Raw genomic sequence first — 12,725 nt, 5'->3', positions numbered from 1 at the left:
TTTTTTACTTTCAACCTTTTCCATACAGATTTTTTCTTTTCTTTTCTTTCTCAATTTTTCTAGTTTAAATACAATTTCCCATTGCTACCTTTTTCAATAATTAGAACTTCATTTTTGCTAGTGTTTCCACCCCTATTATTTGGTTTTTCACCCAATTTTATCTGATAAAGTTTTCTGTTTGCTTGTTTTGGTTTGATTTATAGCATGTTTGTATTTCCTCTCTACTTGGTGGAGGTGGGGTACTGTGTCTGATCAGGTTAGCAAAGAGCTGCTGACCTCAAGGGAACCACCCAACCCAGCACCCCCAGAGGTTGGGGTTTTTTTTAAGGTTGTGTCAAAGTACCCTACTGTACACCTATACTGCTCCTGTCTCCCTCTTTCTGTGCCTCTCTTCTTTTTGTCAATATTCCCTTTTACCCACCCCCTCTCATTTCTCTATTTTTTTTCATTCATTCTTTCTTTTATCCCTTCTTGCTCTTAAACCCTCTCATCCTTCTGGTCCTGTACCAAAAGGACTCATCAAAACCTTAGTCCACAGGCACGGGAACTTAAAGAGCAAGAGGAAATGAAAGAAAAATTAGGGCAAGGGAACAGATAAAATAAATCACTCATGAGGAAGAATCAGCAGAAAACAACTGGCAACATGAAGAACCAGTCCAGAGAAACCCCTACAAGGGACCAAGAGATAGCTACTGTAGAGGATTCCACTTATAAAGAGATGTTAGGAAAGACATAAGGGGAATTTAGAATACACATGATGAAAACAATGAAGGAAATAATGGAAACAATGAAGGAAACTGCTAATAAAGTGGAAAATAACCGAAAGGAAATCCAAAAACAATCAAATAAGAGATGAACAATACGAAGACTATAGAAAGGATATAGCAGAGCTGAAGGAACTGAATCAGTCAATTAGGGAACTTAAAGATGCAATGAAAAGTATCAGCAATGGGTTAGACCATGCAGAACAAAGAATTTTGGAGGTAGAGGACAAAGTTCTTGAGATAACTCAGATAGTTAAAGAGGCAGAAAAGAAGAGAGAGAAAGCAGAATGTTCACTGTCAGAATTATGGGACTTTATGAAGCGTTCCAAAATACGAGTTATAGGAATCCCAGAAGGGGAAGAAGAATGCCCCAGAGGAATGGAAGCCATACTAGAGAATATTATAAATGAAAATTTCCCAAATATCACCAAAGATTCTGACACACTGCTTTCAAAGGGATATCGGACCCCAGGTCGCCTCAACTCTAACCAAGCTTCTCTAAGACACATTGTGATGAACCTGTCTAAAGTCAAGACAAAAGAAAAGATTCTGCAAGCTGCCAGGACTAAGTGCCAGTTGACCTGCAGGGGCAAATCCATCAGAGTGACTGCAGACTTCTCTAATGAAACTTTCCAAGCAAGAAGACAATGGTCATCTACCTTTAATCTATTTAAACAGAATAATTTCCAGCCCAGAATTCTATACCCTGCTAAGCTAAGCTTTAAAATTGACAGAGAAATCAAATCATTTACATATATACAAACATTGATCAAATTTGCCACAACAAGACCAGCTCTACAGGAAATACTTCAACCTCTTCTAGACACTGACCATTACAATGGATCAGTAGCAAGGTAAGAACTCAGAAATTAAAGGACAGAACCTAACTTCCACACTGATGCAAAAGATAAAACTAAGCAATGGACTCTCACAAAATAAGATGAACAGAATACTACCACACTTATCAATTATCTCAATAAATGTTAATGGCTTGAATTCCCCACTGAAGAGACATAGATTGGCTGACTGGATTAAAAATCACAAGCCACCCATTTGCTGTCTGCAAGAAACACACCTGGCTTCAAAAGACAAATTAAAACTCCAAGTCAAGGGTTGGAAGATAATTTTTCAGGCAAATGGAATTCAGAAGAAAAGAGGAGTTGCAATCTCATTTTCAGCTACATGTTGATTTAAACCAACTAAAGTAAAAAAAGACAAAGATGGTCACTTTATATTGGTCAAGGGAAAAATACCACAAGAAGATGTTTCGATTCTAAATATTTATGCACCCAATTTAAATGCTCCCAGATTCTTGAAACAGACCTTACTCAGTCTGTGCAATATGATATCTGATAATACCATAATAACACTTCTCTTACAAAGCTGGACAGACCCTCTAAACAGAAATTAAATAAAGATGTTAGAGATTTAAATGAGATCCTAGAACAACTGTGCTTGATAGATGCATATAGAACACTCCATCCCAAAGATAAAGAATATACATTCTTCTCATCACCCCATGGAACATTCTCCAAAATTGATCATATCCTGGGACACAAAACAATTATCAACAGAATCAAAAGAATTGAAATTTTACCTTGTATCTTCTCAGACCATAAGGCACTAAAGGTGGAACTCAACTCTAACAAAAATGTTCGACCCCACACAAAGGCATGGAAATTAAACGAACTTCTGTTGAATAACAGATGGGTGCAGGAAGAAATAAAACAGGAAATCATTAACTTCCTTGAGCATAACAACAATGAAGACACAAGTTACCAAAACCTGCGGGATACTGCAAAAGCAATTTTGAGAGGAAAATGTATCACTTTAGATGCCTACATTCAAAAAACAGAAAAAGAGTGCATCAACAAACTTACAAGCCATCTTATGGAATTGGAAAAAGAAGAACAATCTAAGCCTAAACCCAGTAGAAGAAAAGAAATATCCAAAATCAAATCAGAGATCAATGAACTTGAAAACAAATGATCATTCAGACAATTAATGAAACAAGGAGTTGGGTTTTTGAAAAAATAAATAAAATAGATAAACCATTGGCCAGACTAACTAGAAATAGAAAAGTAAAATCTCTAGTAACCTCGATCAGAAATGATAAAGGGGAAATAACAACTGATCCCACAGAGATACAACAGATCATCTCTGAATACTACTGGAAACTCTATGCCCAGAAATTTGACAATGTGAAGGAAATGGATCAATATTGGGAATCACACCCTCTCCCTAGACTTAGCCAGGAAGAAATAGAGCTCCTGAACAGACCAATTTCAAGCACTGAGATTAAAGAAACAATAAAAAAGCTTCCAACCAAAAAATGCCCTGGTCCAGATGGCTTCACACCAGAATTCTATCAAACCTTCAAGGAAGAGCTTATTCCTGTACTGCAGAAATTATTCCAAAAAGTCAAGGAGGAAGGAATCTTCCTCAACACATTCTAGGAAGCAAACATCACCAAAGACCCAACCAAAAAGGAGAATTTCAGACAATTTCAGTCTTGAATATAGATCCGAAAATTCTCAACAAAATCCCACCCAATAGATTACAGCTTGTCATCCAAAAAGTCATCCATCATCATGAAGTAAGTTTCATCCCAAGGATGCAAGGCTGGTTTAACAAACGCAAGTCCATAAACGTTATCCACCGTATTAACAGAGGCAAAAATAAAGATCACATGATCCTCTCAATAGATGCAGAAAAAGCATTTGATAAAATCCAGCATCCTTTTCTAATTAGAACACTGTAGAGTATAGGCATAGGTGGCACATTTCTAAAACTGAGTGAAGCTATCTATGACAGCTAATATTTTATTGAATGGAGTAAAACTGAAAGCTTTTCCTCTTAGAACTGGAACCAGACAAGGTTGTCCTCTATCACCTTTACTATTCAACATAGTGCTGGAAGTTCTAGCCAGTACAATTAGGCAAGACAAGGAAATAAAGGGAATCCAAATGGGAACAGAGGAGGTCAAACTCTCCCTCTTTGATGACGACATGGTCTTATACTTAGAGAATCCCAAAGACTCAATCACAAGACTCGTAGAAGTCATCAAAAAATACAGTAATGTTTCAGGATATAAAATCAATGTCCACAAGTCAGTAGCCTTTGTATACACCAATAACAGTCAAGATGAGAAGCTAATTAAGGACACAACTCCCTTCACCATAGTTTCAAAGAAAATGAAATACCTAGGAATATGCCTAACGAAGGAGGTGAAGGACCTCTATAAAGAAAATTATGAAATCCTCAGAAAGGAAATAACAGAGGATATTAACAAATGGAAGAACATACCCTGCTCATGGATGAGAAGAATCAATATTGTTAAAATGTTTATACTTCCCAAAGCAATCTACCTATTCAATGCCATTCCTATTAAAATACCAACATTGTACTTTCCAGGTTTGGAAAAAATGATTCTGTGTTTTGTATGGAACCAGAAAAAACCCCGTATAGCTAAGGGAGCTCTTAGTAACAAAAATAAAGCTGGGGGCATCAGATTTTAGGCTGTACTACAAAGCCATAGTGGTCAAGACAACATGGTACTGGCACAAAAATAGAGACATAGACACATGGAATTGAGTAGAAAACCAGGAAATGAAACTAACATCTTTGATAAACAAAGAAGAACATACTTTGGGGGAAAGACTCCCTATTCAATAAATGGTGCTGGGAGAACTGGAAATTCACATGAAAAGACTGAAACTGGACCCACACTTTTCCCCACTCACAAAAATTGATTCAAGATGGATAAAGGACTTAAATTTAAGGCATGAAACAATAAAAATCCTCAAAGAAAGCATAGGAAAAACAATGGAAGATATTGGCCTGGGGAAAGACTTCATGAAGAAGACTGCCATGGCAATTGCAACAACAAAAATAAACAAATGGGACTTCATTAAACTGAAAAGCTTCTGTACAGCTAAGGAGACAACAACCAAAGCAAATAGACAACCTACACAATGGGAAAGGATATTTGCATATTTTCAATCAGACAAAAGCTTGATAACTAGGATCTATAGAGAACTCAAATTAATCCTCATGAAAAAAGCCAACAATCCCATATATGAATGTGCAAGAGAAATGAATAGAACCTTCTCTAAAGAAGACAGATGAATGGCAAACAAACATATGAAAAAATGTTCATCATCCCTATCTATTAGAGAAATGCAAATCAAAACCACCCTGAGATACCATCTAACCCCAGTGAGAATGGCCCACATCACAAAATCTCAAAACTGCAGATGCTGGCATGGATGTGGAGAGAAGGGAACACTTTTACACTGCTGGTGGGACTGCAAACTAGTACAACCTTTCTGGAAGGAAGTATGGAGAAACCTCAAAGCACTCAACCTAGACCTCCCATTTGATCCTGCAATCCCATTACTGGGCATCTACCCAGAAGGAAAGAAATCCTTTTATCATAAGGACACTTGTACTAGACTGTTTATTGCAGCTCAATTTACAATCGCCAAAATGTGGAAACAGCCTAAATGCCCACCAACCCAGGAATGGATTAACAAATTGTGGTATATGTACACCATGGAATACTATTCAGCCATTAAAAAAAATGGAGCCTTTACATCTTTCGTATTAACCTGGATGGAAGTGGAAGACATTATTCTTAGTAAAATATCACAAGAGTGGAGAAGCATGAATCCTATGTACTCGATTTTTATATGAGGACAATTAATGACAATTAAGGTCATCGTGGGAGTAGGGGAAGTGGAGAGCAGAGAGAGAAAGAAGGAGGGCGGGGTGGGGAAAGGAAGAGCAGAGAGAGGGAAGGAGGGAGTGGGGTGGGGCCTTGGTGTGTGACACACCTTCTTGGGGCAAGACATAATTGCAAAAGGGACTTTACCTAACAAATGCAATCAGCGTAACTTGGCTTATTGTACCCTCAATGAATCTCCAATAATAATAATAATAATAAAAAACTTGTTATAAAAAAAAAAACAATTCTACAAACGCAAATAAAGACCAAGAATAAAACATGGTCCTGCATCTAAATTGCTCTTATTTTTGTTCATGTGATCAGGCAGGCATGAGTTTAAATCTTAGTCTATTACACATTAGTTGTGGGGCCTTTGGACAACTTAATGTTTCTGGGCCTACATTTCCTTGTCTGCAAAAGGGGGAGAGTAATAGCACACACCTCACTGGGATGTTGTGAGGATTTAAGCCAATGAAGCACATAAATGTCTTTCATGAAATGTAAAAACCTATGGTAAACTTAACAAATGGTAGCTGTCATTATCATTATAACTTTGGTTGTAGATAGTCTACTAATGGCAAGTCTATGTGCATTGTCAAGATTCTGGACAGAGGAGAGTAACTGATTTTGCACAGGAGAGTCTAGGTAGGCTTCACTGAGGGGTTGGTCTTGAGGAGTAGTCTTGAAAAATGAGCAGAATTTCAACAGAGAGTGACAAGAAAGGTGCTTTGGGGAAAAGAAATGAATTTAGTATCTGACATCTTGACTTTGAGATCTTTACAGACAGCTGAAAAAATCTGTCTAGATTCATTAGAAAGATTGAAGCCAGAATTGGTTGATTACCATTAAATTGATAATTCTAAGAAGGAAAATCACAAGAATAGATTTGAATGTCAAGGAAAACATGTAGGTTGAGAACATAGGCAGGGGTGAAGAACATGTAGATTTAAAGAGAAAAGAAGAGGAGTCCTTAAAGGCCAGGAAACAAGAAGCAGAAATCTAGGAAGAGGGCAGGTTTAGAGAAAATGGACTTGTTCAGACAGACATGAAATTGGAGCCTAACTCTCCACGGAGAACTGAGACAGTCAGTCAAGTGTAATACATGTGATGCAACGTGTATTCCTTACAGTCAAGTTACACCTACATTCAAATCCTCCCTCTCATGCCTGCTAGCTCCGCACACCTTAAACAAGATATTTTTTCTTTGTAATCATAAGATTCTATGTACGTAAAATAAACATAGCAGAATCTACCTTATAAGACTGTTGTGAGTTTAGAATGAACTAGTATGTGTAAAGCACTTAGAAAACTGTCTGGATAAGGACGCCCAGCTGTGTACACCTGGGAAAACATAAATTGGTCAATGCAAATTGAATAGCAGAGAAAATAATAGAAGACTCATCACTCAGAGGAGCCCTAGCTATTGTGTGGACAATTCAAGTTGTATTTCTGAACAAACAAATAATGTCACGGACAGTAGGTAAGAGAAAAGTAAAAGATTGAATACAGCTGAACTAGCCGAGTTTCCTATCTGTCTCCATGACTTTTGTATGACTAGGCTGCAAGAAATGTTTAGACCAGCATGTCGCCCCCAAAGTGTTTTATAGCAAGTTATTAAGCATTTCATGGAATAAATAAGACTTGTAAACATTGGGTAAGATAGGTTACTTTACTGTAGACCTTCTCAAATGTTTTTAATAACGTCATGTGGCTATCTAAGAATCAGTGTGGTATATAGCATTTCCCAAACACATTCCAACATAGACGAATTCTTTCGAGGTTAGTAGAACAGAGTTTGATATGCAGACATGTGGATATTATTTTATGTTGGCTGGAGTTACAATTCCTATGGAGTGTTCACTAAGTTTTTAGTATCTGTATGTGGAAAGATAATATGTGTTATTTTGTAGGGATCAGAGTTTAAAGAGTGTGACTTAATACTTTTATTCATAAGCCAGACCATGGGAGTCAAGAGAACCACAATTAAGCACAAAGTCGGGCAGAGTCGCTGTTACATAGAAGACAGGAATGAAATCCTAAGGACATTCAAAATAGAACTCTATCAAAAATAAAACAAAGATGGACAGGGAGAAGAAGCAAGATGTCTTTTCTACAAAACATAAGCTTTGTGAGAAAAAAGATTTCTGACACAAATACATTGGCTTTAAAAGACCAAGAAAAACATGCTGACTCTTGAATAAAAGCATGTGAATAAAAATATCACAAACGTTATTACGTTTGCCTCTACCAAGTGTATTGTAACAAAAAAAGTACGGGGAAATGCAGTGCATCTCAAAGACTGAAGGTTGGCCCTCTCTGCCCTTCTTTCTTGGATGTGCGTATTTCATCCAGAAGTGTCCTCGAGTTGCTCTGGATGCAGGTGACTCCCAGCAATATCCTACCCAGGGTGTCCCTGCATGGTGGACAGAGTGTCTTCAGAGGGAGATGCTATAATTTCCTATTATAATGAAGGCCTCCTGTTCTCTTGCTAAAATTTGTGCAGATGGGGAGAAACTGATCATCCTGGCAGCTCGAGCATCTGCTAAATGTCATGATTATCCAACCCAAGAGGCATTTCCCAGCTCCTGAGGGTAGATGTGGAAGGACCAGAGGTTGCAGCTCTTCCTGTTCTAATAATTAGGTTTGGTACTTTTACATTAGGATATGATATATCCTCACTGTCCCTCTTTGATAACTGACTTCTTCTTTTTCAATTTCAGATTAATATGAGGGTACAAATGCTTAGGTAACATTGTTTTCGTTTGTAAGGTAAAGTTCAGTTGTAGTTGAGCCCTTCACCCAGGGGGCCTGCTGAACACCTTCACCTTGTGCACATTAGTTGAGATCCCGCCAGACCTCCTCCCTCCTCCCTCCCCCTCCTCTCCCTCACTAGAATATACTTGTTTCTCTTTTGTGTGGACATGTAGTTGTTTATATATTGGTTTCATATTAGTACTGACTATACTGAATACTTATTTTTCCATTCTTGTGATACTTTGTACTAAGAAGAATGTGTTTCAACTCCATCTAGATAACCACGGAAGATGTAAAGTCTCCTTCTGATAACTAACTTTTAATGTACTAACTAGAGTCCTGTGAGTGACTGTGTGTGTGTATGTATTTCTTTGTGCAAGGAAAAATCAATATGAAATAAGAATTACAAAAGTGCTGAAAGTGTGTGCTTGGCTTGAAATACCACACCAATGAATTAGAGGACTTCCAGGAGAGGGAAGCAGGTAGGAGGCATGAAAACATTATCACATGAAAAATAAAGTTGCTGATGGTTAATTTGGAGAAGAAATAAAACTGGGGCCTATACAGAGCTTTTACTACTTAAAAAGAAAAAAAAATGGTTAGAAATTAGGAGACACTCCACATCCAGGTTAAGAAATATCTTTTATTCTGCATAAAACAGTCTAACCGTGGATCAGACTGTCTTATAAAATATCCTCAAAATAAAATTTTGAACACTTATTTTGTGACAGGTGTTATGCCAAACACATGACATGAATTAGCACAGTCAATCCTCTCAAAAATCCCTGCGAGGTAAGAGCTGTTATTATTCTCATATTGCAGATGGGAAGCAGTGTTGGGAAGGTTAGCTTACTTCCTCAAGGTCACACAACTAGTGACTGGAGGAACTGGGATTTGATCCTGCAACATGTGCACGAAGCTACACATTGCTACACATTGCTACATTGCTCACTTCCCTCCAGAGATGTCTTAGAGCATACTATAATGTGTCAGAGATTTAGTAGAAGGGGTTCTTTCCCCTGCAAGACTTTTCCATTGCAAGGCTGGGTGGCTGTAGATAATTTTTGAAATCTTTCTTCTAATATCTGCCATACTGAAACATTGGATTGAACTCCCTTGGCCACTGGGTCCATCTGTCACCTTCTTATTTTAACAGGCATGAGGAAAAGGCCAAAAAAGTCTAGAGAAAGCCAGTAAAAACTAAGGAATAGATGGACAATTGGATCTGCAAGGAAAATTGAAAGAGATTTTGTTCCTTGGACCAGTCACCAGTGACTTGGTGATCCTCAATATGTAAAAAGTTAGGGATATGTCAGTCATTTCCATGGAGAATACACTAATATGTATTCTTGTACATACATATTACTTGTAATACATATTAGTGAGACATGTTGGCTGAAATGAGACAGTCGTCTCCATGAAGAATGTCCCACAAAGAACAAAGACTTTTCAGCACGATTCTGGGTTGAAGAATGGGGTCATGTTAGAACAGAAGCTGATGGCTTGAATAACGGCTTACCCCAGCTGCCTCTGAGGTGGCCTGGGTAAGCTGGCCTGCCCAAGGATGAGCCAGAATGCCAGCCAGGCATTTGTAAACTTCCTTCTCTTCCAGCCTGTCCCACTAAGGAAGCAATAGACAACTGAAAAAGAAATCTGGACCATTTTCCCTTTGGAAAAGCTTTAAACTAAATTTGACAATGGTGGTCACAGGAGATTTTAGGTAGCCAGCCATAGGGTATTGCAACAATAACCCTCAAAGATCCCTTTGAATTCGTGAATCTCTGGCCCTTGACAATTAATAAAATCATCCCCAAAAATCAACATTTCTGCTCAACAGAACTTTAATGTATTAATTTTAGGAGCAAGAAGTAGGTTTTTTTCTTTAACACAGAAAGAAATTGAATACTCTTACAAAGATGTAATTTTTTTTAACCTTTTGAAGGATTTCTTTCCCCCTGCTTCATAGAAACTCTATCATAATTTCACGCCCGTGCACTTCGCGGCTTGTTACCTGGCCCCATTACGCCTACATTTAAGTTGATAAGGTCCTGGTCCCTGTGATATGCAGTTTTAGGTTTGGTTTCTCACAGCTGCTTCTTTGAAGAGCCTGATAACATTCTTAGCCTTGCATGGAGTTGGTGGAGTCCGAAGTCTCATTCTCCTTAACTCACGGTCCTGCAGCCCCCCTTAGTTCTCGCTGAATGGGTATATTCTAATCTTTTCCTTTCTCTACTTTTTAAAGAGGGCAAACTTTGGGCTTTTGCAGATGGCTCATTGGTCTATATCCATAGAATGGGGCAAATTATTTAGGAAATAATCATTTTGTTTCTTTGAGTAGGTCAGAGCCTATTTTCCTAGGAATAATCAGAGATGTGCATGATGGGAATGGGGTGTCTCAGTGGGTTTCTATAAACATAGTTAATGGCTGCGCTCTTTCACACGCTCACTAAAGTCCTTCTGAATGTGATACCACGGGCCTGCAGCACGTTCTTTACCTGAGAGAGACCTCTACTCACAGGATTCATCGCAGGCCTGCCTCTACTGCTGAAGTTTGGAAAAAAAGCCAATTATTTTACTGGGAAAAGCTAAGGTCTAGCTAAAACTGGAGAGGGAAACATCTTCTGGTTTCTCCAGTATGGAAAATGGAATTGAAAACATTCAAAGAATGTTTTGAAAGTTCCTTATGGCTGAAATTAATTGGAGTTGAGTTTTTCAAGGCCTATTTTAATAGCAAATTAACTTGGGGTAGGGAAAACTACAATCATCCCTATCTCATCTACTTAGAAAAAGTTGCTTCTATGATTTCAAGAATGATTTCCCAACACGCTTAACGTGAATGTTAGGAGACTGAATTTAACACATGATCAAGGTGCTAAAACATGCTTCTCAGGGGCAAAATGGGGACTCAAACTGTAGGTTTGGTTTGAACGGGAATGAAACAACTGGCAAGAGGGGTAAAAATCACATTGCAAGTGAAATGCAGAGCGAGTGTCAGCTCATGGTGCACAGAATAAATACGGTGTTACCGAGCAGAGTTACTCACAGGTATTTGCAGTGCCTTTGGGGATGGGGAGATACGAGCCTGGACTCCAAGGTCGGCCCTGATAATTCTTCTTGCATTTCCCACAGTCTGGACCTGTAGTGTTGTGCTCACATTCACATGTCAATTTGCTGTTGTCATACACACACACAGTGGCATGGAGATTACACTTGCACCTGGGCAGAGGAGAGACAAAGAGTTCATGATCAGTCGAGTTAGTTTTAGTGACCACTGAGCCCTTCCTGGTCTGACTCGTAGGGTTGTGGCTCTCAAACCGTGCAGGGTGTTAGTGATACACAGGGGTGTCTGGTCAAATGTAGATTTGCAGCCCCAGCTTCAGGATCTTTTCACTAGGTGCCTAGTGGGGGTGGGGGTCATTACGATGCAGTCTGTCCTCACACTGTGCTTTGAGAAAAACTACTGGTTTAGTGGGGGCCTGAAGCTCCCAGAAAACAACGCTGCTCCGAAATCAAGGGTTTCAACGGGTATCCAAAATACTGCCTCTGTGAGAGGTTTTTCTGTGATGTCATTAAATCTATGACAATTTCATGTGGGTTTCCTCTGGGCTTAAAAAGACAACGTTATCTTCCTTTTTCTTTAAATCATTAGGGCAATTATTTGTTTAAAAAGAATGATAACCATTAAGACAATTTACTATCGAGACTCATTCTCATAAACTCAAGAGGTTATACTCAAATGTTCTCATTTTCAGCTCTGAAATAACATTTCCTCAGATCGGAAGAGGTTTTCCACTAAGGCCTCCGTCTGACCTGAGAGGTGAGACAGTAATCCTCAGATACATCACTCACTGAAAATCAGATACTCACAAAGGTTTCTCAGAAACAGGCCAAACTATTTTAATAAAAGATGCTTAGAATCATACAAAATAATAATTAAAAAAGGCCCTTTGTGGGGCAGGGGTTTGAAGTCATTAGCAAAGTCCTCGCCTCTGCTGCCTGTGAATAAAGCCGTGATATATGAGCGGTAACGACAGAATGTGCAATTTCCACAAAAATGCATCCCCATAGCCGAAGTTTTGACTATACAATTGCAAAGGCCAACTTGTTATTTGTTGAGGCAGCAGGTTATAAACTGCAGCACACCAAGGTTGGATCACATCCTCTGGAAAGTAAGACCTAAGTTGACAGAATGACCATGACTTGAGGTCAGAATAACATGTGAGGAGACACGTGTCCATCCACAGGAGGTTACCTGGGTACTCAGATAAAGAACCAAGACAGGTCCGAGTCGGAACCTGAAAAGGTGCGGGAACGTGCGTGTGTGTTAAAGCAAACTGGTCTCTGCCAGGAACTCGGGCAAAAATATAGAAATTCAAGTTTCACAAAGACAAAGAAATCTTGTCTTTTGTTTTATTCTATTTTATTTGCTTTTGGAGCTGACATCAGGAACTGGGAAAAATAACAGAATACTCTTTTTTAGG

General features: G+C 38.7%; 1 protein-coding gene across 5 annotated transcripts in view; it reads right to left on the bottom strand.

Moving 5' to 3' along the window:
- The window catches only part of NTNG1 (netrin G1), a 351,684-nt gene that overhangs the window by 81,834 nt on the left and 257,125 nt on the right, over window positions 1-12,725 (bottom strand). For all 5 annotated transcript variants that reach the window (XM_053592302.1, XM_053592299.1, XM_053592300.1 and 2 more), the window contains exon 4: window positions 11,288-11,460. In XM_053592302.1, the coding sequence (XP_053448277.1) occupies window positions 11,288-11,460 (173 nt within the window). The remainder of the gene's footprint in view (window positions 1-11,287; window positions 11,461-12,725) is intronic.

Source organism: Nycticebus coucang, chromosome 5 (genome assembly GCF_027406575.1).
Source record: "Nycticebus coucang isolate mNycCou1 chromosome 5, mNycCou1.pri, whole genome shotgun sequence".
NCBI classification, from domain to species: domain Eukaryota; kingdom Metazoa; phylum Chordata; class Mammalia; order Primates; family Lorisidae; genus Nycticebus; species Nycticebus coucang.
This window is presented reverse-complemented; position numbering and strand designations above follow the sequence as displayed.